Source organism: Pelophylax lessonae (genome assembly GCF_965119305.1).
Source record: "Pelophylax lessonae genome assembly, chromosome: 6".
Lineage (NCBI taxonomy): Eukaryota > Metazoa > Chordata > Amphibia > Anura > Ranidae > Pelophylax > Pelophylax lessonae.
Genome location: NC_138773.1, coordinates 65,348,084 through 65,368,568, shown reverse-complemented (window position 1 = coordinate 65,368,568; position 20,485 = coordinate 65,348,084). Strand labels below are relative to the sequence as shown.

Here is a 20,485-nt window from a genome sequence, read left to right as displayed (position 1 = left end):
TTTCCCGTGACGTTCTCCTGCAGGTCCTGCAGCTGGGTACACAAGACCTTGGAGGCCTTGACAGAATCCTCTGATGTGAATAATGGTTATAGCCTGGGAAAGAAGGTGCCATCTGGGGTTGCTGTCCTACCAAAGAAGGAGCAGGCCAGGACTTGTATAAACACCTGCCCAATTGTAGTCCCCCTTACAATAGGGATATTTTTCCTTAGTTTGCTGTTCAGTGGGAAGAATGTCCCTTACATTGGTGATCTGCAAGGAAGATTTTCCTTAATTTGTTTCTCTGCGGAAGGAATGCCCCTTACATTGGTAGTCAGTGGGAAAAACACCCCCTTACTGTGATGGTCACAGTGTCACCCTTACACACGATTTAAAACAGGAATAGGCAACCTTAAAGAGGTGGAGATCAACCTGAACAACATGGGAGAAGCCAAAGATCACTGTGCATAGTGTCCCCTCTTTACACTAATTGCCATACTACTTTGTCCCAATCGCGTGCATTGCACGGCAATCATGGGTTTAAATCAGGTGGTGAGGAGGCAACTTATTGCCTCCTCACAACCTGTCAAACACACTCGGATTGCTTTTCAGAGGAGCGCAGTGGCTGCTGCACTTGTGAATGAGCCCTTAGTGGCATTAGGTAGTGGCAAACTACGGTAGTTAGGAAAATATGTATCTGTGACGTAGCTGCTGTTTTAAATATGTGATGTACACGCTTATTTGGGCACTTGGCAAACAGGCATTTTCGCTAGCAAATAAAAAGGTATGTTTTCCTAGAGTCCACCCCCGAATTCCATTTCCGGTTTCCAACAACTGTTTGCTGCTACATACCCACCAACACTGACCTCCAATTTAGACAGACTACCAATGTAAGGAGCAGTCTTCCCACTGGCGACCAATGTAAGAAGCCTTTTTCTCATTGACCACCATTGTAAGGGGTAATTTTCCCACTGATCACTAATGTGGGGACCATTCTTCCCACTGACCCCCAATTCATTCTTTGCACTGCTTACTAATGTAAGGGGCATCTTATTCCTGACCACCAATGGAAAGAACATTCTTCCCACTGACCCTTAATAATCTGGTTTTAGCAGGGGTTCCTGAGATCTGAAAACTATTTCAAAGGTTCCTCCTCTGGAGTAGAAATGTTGAGAAAATCTGCTCGAAAGAGAACCAGTCACCAATGGCCTTTTGTAATAATTTAAAACTCTACTCCTAAATGTTTTTAATAGTAAAACAGTGCAATCTTACTATGGGCCCAGATGAACGTGATACATCTCCTAAGTACTAGATTCCAAAATGGATCACTGGTATGGAGGGGTGGTATACAGAACACTTTCATCTTGTTTCTTTTTATAAGTTGACAGGGTCACTTATATATGCACCATGACATAGAGCATATCCAGCCTGCCACTTCTAGGCAATGGCTGGCTTACCTTTCAGTATGGGAAGGGTTCTGTCTGATTTATTGATAAGCCCGGCCTCCAATGGAAAGGTCTGTAAAAGCAGTTTCTGAATGATCAAAGAAAAAAAACACTTGTTAAATTACAGGACTCAGTTACTACTAAGGTGCACAATATATCTATTTGAGTGTAGATCCACCAGTCCATGACAGGGACATTTGTGGTCAGATAATTATATGTCCTATTGTCAGATAGAGAAGCTTGGCTAGTAGGTAATAACGGCAAGCCTGAAGCTAGCCATAGATGACTGATCAGCTAGCTGCATAGAGGAATCCTCCCCGCTAAGCTATTGTATTTTGACAGCAGGACTCTCCCCTGCCAGAATACACTGATCAAGAAAATTTTTTTTGATCTCAAAAATAGTCTTTAGGTCCATCTTAATACATAATACTTACTGATAGTTCCTTAAAGCTGTCATAGGCTCTGTATATGATGATATTATTGCGATCAGACCACAGAATGGACAACATGTACAGCTGCAAGCATAGAAAACACAAAATAATGCGGAAATTCCAAAATATATATATATATACAGTATATAAAAAAAAACACCCATTTCAACTGAGCCCAATGTTTGTGTTTAATACTTTTATGCCTACTTAGTAGCTGGGAGACAGTAAAGAAGAATTTGGGGTGCTCTTACCTCCAACATTCTTCTTTGACAGAGGTTATTCAAATGATCATACTGATAACATTTCAGTGGGTACTTGCTGAACGGGCAAAATTTTGATTAGTGAATAGCCACTTACACACATAGGTTTCTCTTGTATAGCCTACGGGCTGAACAAGAGAAATCGAATAGATTTCTAAAAAGTATGGATAGAGGAACCTCCTGCTGGCTATTGTATTTTGACAGCCAGCATCCACAGCTGTCTGAATACCATAACAGTGACTGCATCTAATTGGATGAAGAAGCTTTTTGGATGACAATTTCCCACTTATATCCTTTGATTTTTCACCTGAAACATGTGGAGTAAGGGTTCTGTTGGCACCGCCCTGCTTAACACACTTCTTTTTTTAATCAGATAAATTATTATTGAGGTTTTAACATGGTATACAAAAGAAACCAACATTTTTTTCCCCGAAAAAAATATTCCCCCTACCCTTCCCTTACAATCTCCTAAACATTCACGTTACCCATTCAAAAAGAAAAATAATTATGCAAAAACAAACAAACGTGCTGGTAGAACTTGACATCGATGGTTTATGGGGCACAGATATACATTTCTTGGAATAATTATCACAACAATCGGTGGTAACAAATGACACAAAAAGAAGATACAGTCAATGCAGATACAGTCAATGCAGATACAGTCTATGCAGATACAGTCAATTCAGATACAGTCAATGCAGATACAATCTATGCAGATACAGTCAATGCAGATACAATCTATGCAGATACAGTCAATGCAGATACAATCTATGCAGCCAAAACAAGCCTGTTAATACCTGACTTGTCTCTTAATATTACACCTAACTATCTTGTTCCACAATAAGAGGGCCAGGTACCACAAGAGTATAGTTACCATGAAATAAGCCAAGATGGCAAATCTATTGTTGGAGAGAGTTAGTGTAGTGACATTAGGAAGGGAGTCTTTCTAATATTAGTGCAGTGGGTGCTATTAAGCTAATAATCCTTTATACACTCCATATATGCTAATTTTTCTCTCATCAAGATATCTTTGACATTCCTAATCTAAATTTAGTAAATTGGGGGCAAGGGGGAAATCCACTTTTGTACAATAAGTGACAGGGCAAGAAAAGACACCTATGAATAGACACCTGCAGCATTGGGGGGATCAAGTCCTCATCTATTAGGCCCAGTAAACATAGCTTGTGGTCTATTTGAAAATAGGTATGAAAAACAGCGTTTATCGTGGATAAAACGTAGTTTCGGGCATCTCCAGAGCATCTGTATAAGTCTATGCGGCTGTGCCTGATGCCTGTGCCTGTTTTTCAGGCACGTTTTGCAGTGCGCTTTGCGTTTTTAAAGTTGGTTGCAAAGGAGCAGGCCGGGAAGCCCACCGCTGCGTCCTTAACAACCGATGAGTCATCAGCTGTCAATGGGGTTCTCCACTGACAGCTGAATATAAAAAAAAAGTTGCCGGCAAAAAAAATATATTGTGATCAGATCTGATATGGATTTGGAGGGGACATCCCCATGCCAAGATTTAAAAAAAAAAAAATGGCGTGGGGTCCCCCCCAAAATCCATACCAGACCCTTATTCTAGCATGCAGCCTGGAAGGTCAGGAAAGGGAGAGGACGAGTGAGCGCCCCCCCTCCCCTAAACCATACCAGGACGCATGCACTCAACATAGGAAGGTGCTTTGCCCCCCTACTCCAAAGCACCTTGTCCTCACATTGATGGGGACATGGGCCTCTTCCCGACAACCCTGGGGGGTGAGTGGGGGTCTCCAGGCAGGGGGCCTATCGGAATCTGGAAGCCCCCTTTAACAAGGGGACCTCCAGATCCTGGACTTCCCTATGTGAATAAGTACAGGGTACATTGTAACCCTACCCATTCACCAAAAAAAAGATGTGTAGTGTTACAAAACACAAGAGACGTTTTTTGACAAGTCCTTTATTAAAAACTGTGTCTTCTTCCTCTGGTGTTTTATGACATTTTTTATTCAGCCATGGGGTGTGGCCATCACCTGGAGATCCCGCCCCTTGTAACAGCACATGACACATGATATGTTGAGGACATGCTCACTCTCCCCTCCCTTTGCAGACCTGCCAACCTGCATGCTCGGGTAAGGGTTTGGTAAGGATTTTGAGGGGGACCCCATGCCATTTCCTTTTTTTTATTTTAGCGTGGGGGTGTCCCCTCCAAATCCATACCAGACCCAAAGGGCCTGATATGGACCTGGGGGGAACCCTACGCCGTTTTTTCACAATTTTAATTTTTTTTGCCAGCAACTTTTTTCAGCTGCTACTGGGGAACCCCACTGACAGTTGATGACTCATTGGTTGTTAAGGACACGGAGGCTGGCTTCCCAGCCCGCTCCTTAGCAACCAGCTATATATGGTGTTTAAAGTGGAAAAATAAAAAACGCAAAACACATCAAAAATCGCATTACAAACACAATACTTCAGTTTCTGGTGCAATTCCATTGTCCAAGTCTATTACAGGCAAAACGCAGGGAAAAAAGTCCCTTTTCAAAAACACACTGGCTACAAAATGCATACATGTGAACATGTACCATAGGAAACCATGTTAAATGGACTGTAGTGTGTTTCTGCAAACTGCAAAATGCACTCAAAAATGCATAGGTGTGAACCTAGGGCAGTTATGGAAAACCTTGGCACCCCAGATGTTTTGGAACTACAATTCCCATGATGCTCATACACTCTGCAGTGTAGTGGAGCATTATGGGAAATGTAGTTTCAAACATCTGGGGTGTCAAGATTCGCCATCATTGACCTAGGATAAGGGTAGGTGGAGATTGTACACACTTCTGGCATGTTAAATCTGGGTGTCGGACAAATTAAAACAATATTTTAGCTGTAGGATTAATGAAGTATAAATAACTGCATCATTTTTTGAGAAGGCAACAGAGATATTAGTGGGAGAGACTCTAAAACCTTTCTCAAACTTTTAAAAAAGGAGCAACCCTTGAATTAATGTTTCCTGCTCAGGGAACCCCTGCTGATGAATACTATATCAAAATTTCACAGCACATTAGTGTGATCGTCACTAAAGCATCGTACACATGGGCCGAATGTTGGCCGAGATTTGCCGGATCAATAGAAACCGGTTCCCTGGTGATCATTGTCAGCGAGATAGAAAAAAGAAAGAAAGTGCTAGAAAATCCAAAATGTTAGAGTTAGAAAATCCTCCATTGTGAATGCTTGTTCCTGTAAGAACTCTCTAAGAGCCCATTCACACTAGCACGACTTGTCAGGCGACTTGTCAGCCTGACAAGTCGCGGTATGTCGCAGTCCATTGAGTAGTACAGGACCCGTTCTAATAGGAGTGACACAAGTCGCTACGACTTAGAAAAAGGGTCCTGTACTACTTTGGGGCGACCTCGGAGCGACTTGCATAGACTTCCATTATGTGAAGTCCCTGCAAGTTGTGCCGAAGTCACGGTGCACAGCGGTGCACGCGACTTCACAGGTCGCCCCCTGAAGTCGGATCGCCTCAGTGTGAACCGGCTCTTAAGATCATATACATCTTACAATTTGACTGTACTAAATCAGCTTTGGATTTGCCAATTTTCATCCAGTTGGTAGATCTAATAGAGATTGTGCAATCAGATTGCAACTTCTGTAGTGAGATTCCCCCCATTTTAAATTTTTCTTCATTACAGTCAAGCTGAACACTGATATGATACCCACTAACCATTAGAAAATTGAATTAATGTTCTGAAGACAAAAAAAATTTGACCACAAGTTTGTTGGTGGATGACCAACTTAAAGCCTAACTCCAGGTTTCCTATGACTTTAAGGAATATTTTTCAGCTAAGCTGGCCCAAATGAACTATTTCCTTTATCAACAGCTGGGAGTAGTGTATAAACTGAATGTAGCATCAGTTTCATACAGTATGCAGTGCTGTGTTCCTGCAGCAGGACAGAAAATGCTCATCCCATTTCCAGAGCAAAATAGAGTTGAGCTGAGTGCTGCTCAGTCATTCATAGGAAGTCTTGTACTTTCATGCAGGAATACATAGCTTCCTCTTAATCATTTTGTTTCTTCGTATTCGTTATATTAGAATGATTCATTTTCAGGATTTGTTTCATATATTCAGGTTCATTTTGTATATGCATTTTTCTGAACCAATTTGTATTCACGGAAGTTATTTCTGAAGATTCGGATTCATTCTTCATGTTATGGTCCAGAGATTCTGATGGATCGACCTCCATCCAACTCAAACACAATAGTAGGAATTATTTTATTTCACTTTTATACTTTACTGTAACTACGTATTGCAATATGTTTCCATTTCACACATATTATGTAGTGCATTTTTTATAATTCATGCTATGCTTACCAGAATAAAAAAAAAATGGATCCAAATCAATTTGGATCATTTGTTATGTTGTTACGTTATCTTGGATACTTGAAACCAGGGCTTTTTTTCTCAGAGAATAGGTGCAGGAACTCCCCCTTTCTGAGTCAATTCTTGTCTCTGCCCCCTACCCATCTCATCTCTGAGCATGATTTCTTGATTACAACCCCCCCCCCCCCACCCAACCCTCAGTATCTCTACTTTTAGACAATACAGAGCCAAGTATCATTTTGTAATTTGTATGGAATTTGTTATATGATAATAAGAAAAGCAGAAAAATAGATCCCCCCGCAGCCAACAGCAATAGATCCTCCCCAGCAATAATAGATTTCCCCGAGCAACAATGGACCCCTGCCAAAAAATACCACCCCAGCAAAAATAGACATTGAGCAGCAACAACAGATCTCACAGCAGTAAGCATAAATACACCCCTCCCTCAACAGCAGATCCTTTCCAGCAACAATTGACTCCCCAGTCACACAAGAACCCCTTCCCTCCAACAAACAGCAACAGCAGACCTCCCCAGCAAAAATAGATCACCATGCAAAAAAAGGTCCCCTCCAACAACAATAGATCCCCCAGCAGCCAGCATCAATAGACCCTCCAGCACACCTGAGCACCCCTTGTAGTACATTCAGGTGCCAGACCTGTGCTCCTCCATGTTCCGGCTGAAAAAATGCCCTGCTTCAACCAATAACAAAAGTCCCAAACTATTGCATCCTATCATCCAAATTAAACTAATGAATATGAATGAATGTGTGGTTTTCGCTATAATTTCTTTTGGATTCATAGAATTTCATTACTATTGTGATTCCTAGATTCTGATACTTTCGAATCCCCGAATAATGAAAATGTAATCCTAATTTCGATGCGTAACTAAACGAATTGCACATTTCTACTATTTAAAGCCACAGGAAATGAGGCTTTCAGGAATCCTCCATTGTTTCTACCTTTGTAACATTTCTGTGTTAACATCCTTGCTTGGCTCATCTTGTGGGAGTATTACATTTCATGCCCTCATTTTCTAAATAAAAATACATTAAAATAATTGAAAATAACTAAAAAAAAAAAAAAATGAAATAGAATGTATGGAAAGCAGGAAAAATCAACCCCCAAAGGGGGAAGAAAAAATAGGGGACTTTTTAGGTGCCAGACCTGGATGTATTGCTGTGAGATAATTTACCAAGTATTAAGCTGTGCCCAGATTGGTGTCTTTATACATGTATTTAACCTGGCAACTGGATTCAGGGTAAACTTTGGATCAGAAGATATCCTTGTGCTTCCTAGGAAAATCATTTGGATGCTTCCAGGGGCGTAACTACAGGGGTTGCAGGGGTTGCAATCGCTACCGGGCCCCATGCTCCAGGGGGCCCGGTAGCAAACCAGTGGGTGAACTTCTAGGATCTCAAAGGTCACACTTGCGACCGGGCCCTGGCATTTCACCAGTGTGGGGAGGCCCCAAGATTGCAGGAAGGGGGCCCACTGCAGAACTTGTGAAAGGATCCTGATGCGGGACCGTAATAAAAGGCCATGCAATGAGAGTAAAGAGCCCCAGGATTAGTGGGAAGAGCCCTGGGCTTGAAGGGAAGGGCCCTGGCCAGGGGTCTGGGGGGCCCTTCATGGTTTCTTGCATCGGGGCCCTGAAGGTTCTAGTTATGCCTCTGGATGCTTCTATATCCTATATCTAAATTACTCATTTGACCAACTTGTCCTCTGATGCACACCTTGACCTGACAACTATCAGTTTAATTATATACATATTTAAATTTTTAATTGCTACACTCCATGACATTACTGAAAATATATATATATGATTTTTTTCAAATATGCACACAGATAATAATTGTTTTTAATTATGGTGTATGTCTGTCTATCATTAGTTTTTTGCTGATCTTTTTTAATCACTGAAATAAACATTTGTTAATTTTTTTAAAAATGTTTTGATGTCTAAATTACTGGCACCTAACAAAATCCCCAATTTTTTCTTCCCCCTTTGGGAATTGATTTTTCCTGCTTATTATTATTGGGATGTGGTGCCTTTGGGTCACTCTCCAGGCAACTTTCTTTCTTGTTAGAATGTATGGCAGTTCTCTCAAACAACCAATTCTACCGTGCAAATAGCATACATAGTTACTACGCCTTACCTTCTGCCTCCCATGCTGCACTAATCCAACTGCTTTTGCATCTACTGGGTACCTGCTCATTGCTGTCCCCGTTGTCACCTGCTCTGATAGTGCCCGTTCACCTGTGAAGAGCTGGAATTCATAGACACAGCAAGTGGGCTGGGCCATGACCAAACAGCCACTTAGAATACCCAGCCCTAGTCCTCCACCTCCCACCTGAGGATGGGACACACTCTCCATTATGTGATAAAAGTATTCCAACACCCCTCTACAATACCAGCCATGCAAAACAAAAACCTGCCAACCAACATTGTATCCTTATGTGTATAAAATACCAAAGTATATCTCTCCACTGTCATAAAAAAAGTATGCAAACAGTGTCCCAATTTGTTAATAAATACCAATGCCAAAGATTCAAATACAAGTCCAACTTGTTCAAATATTTAAAAATACATCAAAGCAAACAGAATATATTCTTGTGAATTATCCTTCTTTCCCCATTTACTTTACAATTCAGTCCATGTACGATCCAACACCTTGTGCATACAGAGACCTCGCCAAAACCACATCACCTTGTTAAGTTAAGTTCACCTTCAAAAGTAAATGCACATATTTTTGCAGGGAAAAAAATGTACGTTTATTTATTTTCACATGATTGGTGGATGGTGCAATGCCAGGAACCTGCAAACTCTTCCTCCAGCTCCTTGCCCATACCAAGGTTTGGAGCAGAGATGTATAGTAACTAAGTAGAACTACTTCACTACTGTACTTAAGTACCGAAAGGCGGTATCTGTACTTTCCTGGAGTAGAATTTTTTTCTCCTACATCCACTTTTACTTCACTACATTTTTTCAATGATTTCAATACTTCTACTCCGATATTTTTTTTTTTGTGCTGCATAGTAACTCGTTACAATTATAAAAATTACCACTGCCAGAACAGTAGATGGCAGGTTTCATGAAGCTCAAAACATGTGTATTATCAGCACATACGAAAATAAAAGCTACTGTATGTATAAATAAAAGCTGCATTTGAAATAATAAAAAAACAATATGATGTTCAAACTTTTGACTTCTTTCTTTAACCACTTAAGCCCCGGAAGATTTTACCCCCATTCCGACTTTAACGGACAATTGCGCGGTCGTGCGACGCTGTACCTAAACAAATTTGGCGTCCTTTTTTTCCCACAAACAGAGCTTTCTTTTGGTGGTATTTGATCACCTGTGCGATTTTTCGATCACGCGCTATAAACAAAAAAAGAGCGTCAATTTTGCAAAAATAGCAATATTTTTCACATTTTTTTATATGAAATTTCCCCCCAAAAAATGTAAAAGTCAAAATTTTTTAACATTTTCGGCCAATTTGTTTTATGCTACCTATGTTTGGTAAAAAAAATCGCAAAAAGCGTATTTTGATTGGTTTGCGCAAAAGTTATCGCGTTTACTAACAAAGGGAAAGATTTTTGTAATTTTTGTTGTTTTTTTTTTTAACGTGTAATGGCGGCGATCTGCGATTTTTTTTTGCGGTACTGCGACATTGGGGCGGACAGATCGGACCCTTGACTGACATTTGTGACACTTTTGGGGTTACCAGCGACATTTCTACAGTAATCAGTGCTATATATATGCACTGTTACTGTAAAAATACACTGGTAGTGAAGGTATCCCTAGGGGCGTGCTTTCCACTGTGATTGGCTGTGGCTTGAGCTGTCAGGACACTGATCAACGGATCTACATACTAGATCCGTGTGATCAGTGTCTTTACAGCGAGGAGAATGACAGGTGGCTTGTTTACACAAGCTGCCTGACATTCTCCCTCTCCCCCGCCGATCGCCGAGTGACCGGCGGACATCGGGTCCGCTGGTCACACGCGCGGGGGGGTCCGTGACCACGCGGGAGCGGGAGCGCGCCTCCGGCGGCGCGCGCTCGCTCCCTAGACCCTCACAAGCTAGTGACGTAGCCCTTTACCTGTGTCACTTTGCCTGTGAGGGGCTGACTGCCGACGTAGATCGGCGTTAGGCAGTCGGCAAGTGGTTAATAACTACATAACACAGTACTTGTACTTTTACTTTCAGTACTTGAGTAGCAAAATTTTTTAAAAAACTACTTGCAATACTTAAGTACAAAATACTTTAGTACTTCTACTCAAGTCACTTTTTGATCGAGCACTTCCACTTCTACTCAAGTCACTTTTTGATCGAGCACTTGTACTTTTACTCAAGTATGGGTTTCGAGTACTTTATACAACTCTGGTTTGGAGTGCCGGAAGAAGTGTCAATGGACTGCGAGTGCACCGATTACTGCACTTGTATTCATTTGAGCACTACAAATCACTACTGCAGAAGGGTCTTGTTGTTCATTCATTCACAGATCTCTGAGCAAATGGCACAGAGCCCCACACAGCCGTGCAGATTTCAAAAGTGATGCATGCTGTGATGGGGGTGTGGTTTGCTTAGCAACATATTATAGCCTTAATGCTTTTGTTACCCCAACATTTCATATTCCTGATATGTGCCTGCATGTACTTGTATGAAAAAGTATCCTGCGCTCTTTCTATCGTTTCCTTTGTGTTAAATCCCTGGTGTTCCTGCCAGTCCTATTAAAAACTGACCGCACTAAGCAGGAGAACACAATATGGTCAGTTCTTTAGCTCTCAGTGTGCTCTCTTCCATTGATCAGACTTGTCCTGACACGCCTCCCCTTGCATAGCCTTTCATTGGGAAAATCAGTGTGCTGCTGCTTCTCCTCCCTCAGCTCTTATGCAGCTCAGAAAAGAGGGAATGCGATCACTTAGAAAAAAGAGAAAAAAAGGTATTTATTATCTTTTTTTTTTTTTTTATCTATACACAAATAATTTGCCTTTCATTTCAGTTTTAAACTGAATGGCTTGTTTTGCAAGGTGTATTGTGTACAATCACTTTAATGTTGGTATAACATGTGGAAAAGGTAGAGTTAGCCATACACCAGTGGATTCCAGAATGAAAATTCCATATGAAAATTCTGATAAGCACATTCTATAACTTGAAAAACAAATAAAACCCTGGATTTAGACCCCGTTCACACTGGGGCGACCTGTCAGGCGACCTGGCCGCCTGACAGGTCGCCGTAGGTTGCCTGCCATAGAGTAGCTGTGGACCCCTTCTAATAGGAGCGACACAAGTCGCTCCGACTTAGAAAAAGGGTCCGGAGCTTCTTTGGGGCGACCTGGAGCGACCTGCATTGACTTTAATGATATGAAGTCCGTGCATGCCGCTCCGAGGTCGCGGTGCGAGCTGCGCACCGCGACTTCACAGGTCGCCCGGCAAAGTCGGGTCGCGCCAGTGTGAACGGGGTCTTAGAGTAGTCCCGGTTCACACTAGGGCGACCTGTGAGGAGACCTGGTCGCCTCACAGGTCGCCGCAGGTCGCCTCCCATAGGGAAGCTGCGGACCCATTCTAATAGGAGCGACACAAGTCGCTCCGACCTAGAAAAAGGGTCCGGAGCTTCTTTGGGGCGACCAGGAGGCGACCGCCATAGACTTCAATGTTATGGTGCGAAGTAGCGTCGCCCCTATGTGAACGGGGCCTTAAAGTGATTGTAAAGTCTAGTTTTTTTTTCCTATAAAAATAACAAACATTTTATACTTACCTCCTCTGTGCAGTTGGTTTTGAGCAGAGCAGCCCGAAACTTCCTCCACCCCCCCCCCCCCCAACTCAAACGACACCAACTAAATGTATTGCAAACAAATACATCAATATGACAAATAATACATGTTACCACTTGATCTCTGTCAGCATAAATGACTGAATGCAAAATATATGTGCAATAGTCACTCAAAATAAATGTGAATCAGGTGATCCCTTCACATAAAGTGCTGAGTGCAATTCGCAATAAAGGAACACCTTTTGTATATAGCTACACGGATATCTCGGGAGAAAAAGTCTCTCAGGCAAATAAATATCAGGTGGTTCCTTCTCATAAAGGTGCTGAATGTGAATCCCAGTGAAAAAAAAGAGTCCAAACAGTCCAATGTCAACCAAGGACATACACTGTAAAATGGCTCCTTACCAGATCTGTGGCAATTTAATGCAAACAGAGTAATCCATAAACTCTTAATCATCACAGTGAATAATCCCCTCCTCTCCGTGTTACACCTCGTGCTGTGATAAAAATAAAGTGATTGGCTCCTTACCAACTCAAAGATAGGGTAGGCTCAGATATAAACATTCCATCTGTGTGCTTCCTAGGATGTTATTCCCAAAGGCATATCCACAGAACCTGCACTATTAGATGTAATCCCTTCCTTGGCTCCGAACTCCATTCTTAGAAAATCAGCCATCCCAATGGAGGTATCCCAGAAATGAAAGGAATAGACCAATAGTGCATTATCTTCAGTAAGAAAAGTTTAATAAAAGACATACACTTACATATTGAGACGAGTATCGGACATGTGTTACAATCTTGAAGCCGGCGCGGCCACCTGCAGATGTGATGTGCAGATATATGATGTGACGGCACGGCTTTCAAATCTGACGCGTTTCCCCTGAATAGCAGAGTTGTATAAAGTACTCGAAAACCCATACTTGAGTAAAAGTACAAGTGCTCGATCAAAAAGTGACTTGAGTAGAAGTACTAAAGTATTCAACATTTTTTGTACTTAAGTATTGCAAGTAGTTTTTTAAAAATTTTGCTACTCAAGTACTGAAAGTAAAAGTACAAGTACTGTGTTATGTAGTTATTAAAGAAAGAAGTCAAAAGTTTGAACATCATATTGTTTTTTATTATTTCAAATGCAGCTTTTATTTATACATACAGTAGCATTTATTTTCGTATGCGCTGATAATACACATGTTTTGAGCTTCATGAAACCTGCCATCTACTGTTCTGGCAGTGGTAATTTTTATAATTGTAACGAGTAACTATGCAGCACAAAAAAAAAATATCGGAGTAGAAGTATTAAAATCATCGAAAAAATGTAGTGAAGTAAAAGTGGAAGTAGGAGAAAAAAATTATACTCTAGGAAAGTACAGATATCGCCTTTTGGTACTTAAGTACAGTAGTGAAGTAGTTCTACTTAGTTACTATACATCTCTGCTGAATAGGCATCCTCTGGGAAACGCGTGCCGTCTCTCTGCGCTTTAACTGTCCTATTGGTAAGAAGCTTCCGACAGTCCTGTGCCAACAAACCGGAAGTGATAGTGTACAAACAACTTCCTAGGTCACCTGATGTTTACAAACAAAGGCAATTACAATCCTTATTCAGAAACGGCCTGGAAGATATATAAACTTATTATGAGCATGTGAAAAGATAACGTGACGTTAAAAAAAAGTATTTTCCAAACAGATTTAAACATGTAATTTAATCAGTCACACGGTTCCTTACTATGCACTGGATCTGCATAGAGACTCATCTATTTCATGAAGAAATCATGTGTACTTTAAATAATATAAAATGACATTCCAGGGACCTATAATTACCTAAACAATAGTCATTCCGTAAGAACGACCAAGTTATCATCAAAAAGGTTTTTTTTTAATTTGTTGGGGCATGGACTGGAAGCCTTTTACCATTACAATAAATGGATAATAAAGTCCAGCTAGCATTACCACCCTAAAAAAAAAATCATTAACAACAAAATAATGATTAAAATAATCTACCAGATTATAAAAACATAATTAAAAGAGAAACCAACCATAATAATTAATATTTAAAAGAAAAAGAGAAATGGTCAGAGAGTGCAAGAATATAAGTAATCCCTGACATAGCTGGATTCTGCAAAGTTAGGGGCCAAGGAACAAAGATGGGTCTCAAGATTAGCCAGGCTAAACTTCACAGAAAGGTGCCTCCCTGGAAAAAGTAATCATAATCTGGATGCTCTGTCCTTATATCCATTGGAACGCCCGTGACAGAAGGTGGAGGAAAACCAAGAACCAGAGGAGACACCAAACTTTCTTGACTTGGAGGGACCAGGTGTTCAGCTAGCAGGAAAAACATCTCAGAGCAGGCCCAAGGAGAAGCAGAAAGTCAAGGCAGAGTATCTAAGGAATAGCAACTGTGGCAGGAAAAAGACCATTACAATCAGCTAGTGAAGAACCAAGCACAGCAAGGCACTCAACCTGGCAGAACAGTATGAGACAAACTAAGTGCCTAGGGCAGGGAGCTTTTGCAACAGGGGAGCGGTTACAGGGGCTTTACGGGATCCTCTATTACAAGGTATTTTCTGCTGGGTCACCACAATGCCACTAGGATGTAGGGGTGCTAATAAAACAAGCTTAATGGCTAATGGAAACCCTGCATCAATGTGTGGTGCATTTTGGAGCAGAGAAGACCTGGAAGTGGGCCCAAAGGTATTACTACTGCCTCAATGGAGAATGTGCAGGTCAAATGCTACCACTGTAAGGAGAGTGCCCTGGTAAAAGAGGAGACAGTGTGAGGTATCACTCCCTGCTTGTATTGATGGACCATTTCACCAAATTTGCAATAGCTCTACTCACTTGTGATCGGATGGCAGGGACCACAGCCAATGAAACATGGAAGGAGTTTAAACAAAGATAAAGTTGCCCACAATAGATTCACACAGACCACATTTGAGGAATGATTATTCTCAGAGTTGTGCAAGTTCTTTAATGTCCATAAGTCATGCGTTCTCCACCTGCTCATTCATTGGTTTTGGAGATAACATGTTGACTTGGATTAAATCCCTATACCAGAACCCACAAGTGAAGACTAAAATCAACTACATCATTTAAGACCCAATTAACATACGCAACGGGACAAGACAAGGCTGTCCACTTTCCCCCCTCCTCTTCATACTAACACTTAAACCGTTAATCAGGACAATAAATCTCAAAAAAACGATTCACGGCTTCCACTTAGACAATAGAGATTATAAAACGGCAGTTTACGCAGATGACTTACTGCTATTCATATCACAACCCCCACATTTCTATACCAAATTTAAATAAGATCTTTAAGACCTTAAGCTATATTTCAAATTTTAAAATTAACTTCAGCAAATCCGAGTCTCTAAACCTATCCTTACCCAACAATTTACTTCAGCTCACTCTGGAAAATTGCCCATATAGATGGGAACAAAAAGACCTGAAATATTTAGTTATCAAACTAACCCCCAGACTTAACTTCCTTGTTTGATTTCAATTTTAACAGAAATGTTTTTATTTATCTCAAGAACAGTGCACATACATAGTCCAAAAAGAATAAACAATTATACAGAAACAAGGATTCCAGAGAGGGCAACATTGCACAACACCGGTATTATCACAGCTAAGTATTAACAAGTGCAAGGTATAAAAGTCATAAAATTAGTCATCAACTCAAGTACATTCAGAAAAGATTCCAAAGGAAGGGAAAGAAAGAATAGCCAGTAGGGGAGCAGAGCGAGAAGGGGGCTGGGGTGGGGGGGGGGTCAAGAATTGGGAATGGGAACAGAGGGGGGGGGGGAGGGAGAAGAGCCAAAGAAGTAGAGCCTATTAAAATGTATCAAAGCAGATCTAAAAAGATGGAACTCTAAACAGTTCTGAAAATGACAATCTTGCCAAGACTATTATGTTATTTCCATGCCCTCCCAATCACGATCCCTAACTCTTTTTTTAATCACTTAACCAGCTTACAATGCAACATCGTATGTGCAAGCAAGAAACCCAGGACTAATTTCTACCAACTTACCCTTACAAAAAAAAAAGGAGGAATGGGATTACCGGACTTTAAAAAATACTACTATGCCACACACATCACAAGAATAATAGACAAAAGCCAATAATAAAGACTGGGTAAAACTAGAAAATTTATGCTCCCCTCACACCCTACTACAATTTTAATCATGGACTCTTGATTCAAAACACGGTGGAACTACTAAACAATACCCTTTAACCAGTTCTGGACCGGAAGAATTTGCCCCCTTAAAGCGGAGTTCCACCTAAAACCCAAAAAAATACATAAAAATACCCCCGTGACAGTCAGGGCTAGTGCATTCCACAATGGCTAGCCTCTGAACTGTCCCGGGTTGCACCTAACTACAAGAAGAAATACTTACCTTGAAAATGTATTGTCCAGCACTGCCATCTCAGGTGTGGGCAGCTTGAAGCCAGCGCGATCCTCTTCTGCGTCCTCTTCCATCCTCTTTGGTCCCACAATGCACTGCACCGGCCCCGCCGTCACTTCCGGGGCTGCAGCGTCATCCCTGCACAGCTTCTGGGCATGCCCAGAAGCTGTTTAGCAAGGTATGACGGCACCTGCACCGGAACTGACGTCGGGGCCGGTGCAGGCGCATTGATTCCTGGGAGCGATGACGTTCAGCTCCCAGGAATCATTGCAAGCCGGGAAGTGATGACTAGCCGTGGCCGCCGAGGGAGGAAGAGGAAGTAAGGTAAGTATACTATCTTCTAAAACAAGGTAAGTAAAAAAAAATAAAAAAATTGCGATTATCAATTTGTTTTTCAGGTGACCCGGAGCAAGAATATGGACCGAACTTCAATTTTAGGGTGGAACTCTACTTTAATGACCAGGCCATTTTTTGCGATTCAACACTGTGTTACTTTAACGTAAAATTGCACGGTCGTGCGACACTGTACCTAAATGAAATTGAAGTCCTTTTTTCCCACAAATAGAGCTTTCTTTTGGTGTTAATTGATCACCTGAGCTATTTTTAGTTTATGCGCTATAAAACAAAAAAAGAGTGACGATTCTGAAAAAAAAAAAACAGTATTTTTCACATTCTGCCATATAAGATTCCCAATGTTCCCTATTGGGCCAATTTGTATTCTACTACATATTTTTGGTAAAAAAATTTTTTGATTGGTTTGCACAAAAGTTATACAAACTAGGGGAAAGATCTGTCATTTTTATTTATTTTTTACTAGTAATGGTTGTGATCTGTAATGTTTAGCGGAACTGTGACATTGCGGGGGACAAATCGGACTCCTAACTGACATTTTTGACACTTTTGGGGGACCAGTGACATTACTACAGTACTACTGTAATAATGACACTGACAGGGAAGGGGTTAACCTAGGGGTGATCAAAGTGTTAAGTGTGAGCCTAGGGCAGTGTTTTCAAACTGTATGGGGGATTGGCTTGGGAAATGATCACAGAGACCTGTGATCCTATATAGAAGGATCACAGGCGCTCTGTGATCATTTCAGAGAGAACAACGGTCAGCTGTGTTTACATTAGCTGACCGTCCTCTCTCAGAGGGGAGCGAACGCGGGTGCCCGTCCCTCAGCACCCTCTGCGCGGCCGACGTAGAGCTAAGTCAGTTCGCGCATGAGAGCCAGCCTGCCGCAGTAAAACTGCAGCGGGCGGATGGGAACCGGTTAACTAAAACCACGCTCAACACATAACCTGGCATTCGTTCCTGGCCCCTTAACACCAATCGCCGATAATCCTGATTTTCCCCAGGGCATTCATAAAAACAATATACAGAGAATCGATCAAGACACACCTCTACTGGCTTATCACTGCTTCCACAAAGGTAAATTAAAATCATTTAATTCTCTTCAGAGGGAATTTGAGGGTACCTCTTTTAACTATTGGCTATGTGTACAATTGTATGACTTTCTTCAAAATAACCAGCACAGAGCATCCTTTACTAAACCCATGACACCATTAGAAGTAACTTGTAATATCAAGATGCATACCAGCAAAACAACATCGCTAGTCTATTCCTGGCTTACACAGGAAGGGCACAAAGACATTGACAAACATAAAAAAGCATGGGAACTCTGCCGAAAGCGGCGGCCTTTTATTCCGACACAGACGGGTCTGGCGATCTCCAAAACCGGGGACACTGGGCTTCACTCAATGACTCCCCTGTGGCATAATCGACACTTACCGGAACTACTTCATATCCCTGACCCAGGTATCTGGCTGTCCAGTGGCATTTACTTCCTCTCCCATGTGGTCTCGGGGGGCGTTGTCAAACCCTTCGCTTTGGTTCAGGAGGAGTTCCAGCTCCCGGCCTCTATGCACTTCTATTACCTGCAAGTTGCCCATGCCCTTCGGTCGCAATTTGCTAATAATCCTCCTACTTTGCCCTCGGTCGAGCTGTTGGAAGTGCTCAGAGGTCAGGATCACCAAAAACGTATTTCCCAACTGTATGATATGCTATGCACCAAACAAATGACCAAACTGGCGTACGGCATTCGAGCATCCTGGGTGGAGGATGTTGGGGAGCTGGATGAGGACGATTGGTGTGATGCTTTGGAAGCCTGCACCCTCGTATCTACAAAATTGTCGGATCAGCTTACGCAAATTTACATAAGTCACAGGACGTATCTCACTCCGGTAAGAATGGCCAGATTTGACTCTTCTCGCTCCTCCAGCTGCCCCAAATGCCGAATGTCCCCGGGTACGTTTGGACATATGCTATGGCAATGTCCGGACATACAGGGGTTTTGGATGTAGGTCGTTCAGTTCCTATACGACCGTATGGGCTGCCCGATCTCCCTAGATTCTAAACCGTGCATACTGGGGATCTTCCCAGACGGGGATGTGGATAAATATACACTTCAATTTCTCCGGGAAACCCTGTGCACTGCTAGAAAACGAAAAGCCCGAACATGGATGCAGACATCCCCCCCAGCCTGTCTTCTTGGTTGTCCAATGTTAATGCTACTCTTCCTTACAAGAAGGTGCTATATACTAATAGAGGGTATCCGAAGAGATACAACAAAATCTGGGATAGATGGCTCGAAGTCCCCTCCACATGTAACCCCTGCTCTGCGCCCGTTGGTTGAAGTGGTTCACCCCTTCTATACTTCGAGGTCTTCCCTTGCACCCGCAGCACATGTTGAGGTTATTATTACATTCTAAACTGTTCGCCTTTACAACCACCGTCTGTAGGTCCATGCTTTTAGCTGTTTCCCGTGCACCCCCCCCCCTTTTGTTTTTGAAATGTCTACATGGCTGAGGGGCAGCACAACCTCATACTCCTGGCATGCCTTTAACTGTACTGCTGGTTTCAGTGATGCTTGTAATGACAGTGTTTGTATACTTTACTCTGTTATGTACATGACTCAATAAACTGGAAATCCTTGTGTATATAACAACAATTAAAGATTGGCCCGCAAAGGTAAATAGTATCTATTTTATGGAAGAAACCCTGGCCATGCAAAAAGAGTCCACCACCAGATTTCACAAAACATGGAGTAATTGGCTTTTGTTCACCTTGTTTGAAGAATATGAAACTATAAATAAATAGGAGCTGCATGGCTCACTAGAGTATCTACACTCTAACTTCTCCACATTACACCTCTTTTGGATTGATGGCTCAATCATTTACGAACTTGTATTTAGAGAACATATACCTCCGATACTATTAGCATATTTCCCTTATATATTGTTATTATCATATTATCAACATTACATTGTCCCTTACCTATTTGTCATTTATAACTCATATTAATGAGGCCATTTATGATTTTTAATTTTATTTGATTTAATTTGGATTTTATGTATTTTACCCCACGTTTTTCATACATTTTTTTCTTCTTTTTTTTTCCTATCCACAATCAAAACTCATGCACTCTAACCATTACTTTCACAAATATCTTGTTATTATTTGCATTTGTATACACTTTTGTTGTACAAGTTATATATAACGGTTCAACCGGCACCCCAAACGGGTACCTCCGTAGTGCTTCCCAAGGGCTCCAAGCACTCCACCAGACACCATAACAACGTCAGACCCCACGAACCGCCGCAGCTTGGTTGGGGTCTCGTCGTCTCCTAGCCACCCTGGACCTACGACAAGGCTCCAGGTTCCAGTAGGTGAATCTCTCTTTCGCCAGAGAGAGAAGCAGGAACAGGCTCTTACAAGAGCTTAGTGATTATCCAAGGGAGTATGAAGGAGCATAGCAATCCCTTGTAGCAGGTTCCCCCAAACATGAGTCG

At 41.8% G+C, this 20,485-nt stretch overlaps 1 protein-coding gene across 1 annotated transcript in view; it reads right to left on the bottom strand.

Moving 5' to 3' along the window:
* Positions 1-20,485, bottom strand: part of LOC309558611 (uncharacterized protein) — a 99,299-nt gene that overhangs the window by 15,591 nt on the left and 63,223 nt on the right. Inside the window, exons 10-12 of the mRNA XM_082261679.1 lie at positions 8,618-8,812; positions 1,856-1,936; positions 1,434-1,509 (exon numbers count right to left, since the gene is read on the bottom strand). Coding sequence (XP_082117805.1) covers positions 1,434-1,509; positions 1,856-1,936; positions 8,618-8,812 — 352 coding nt within the window. The remainder of the gene's footprint in view (positions 1-1,433; positions 1,510-1,855; positions 1,937-8,617; positions 8,813-20,485) is intronic.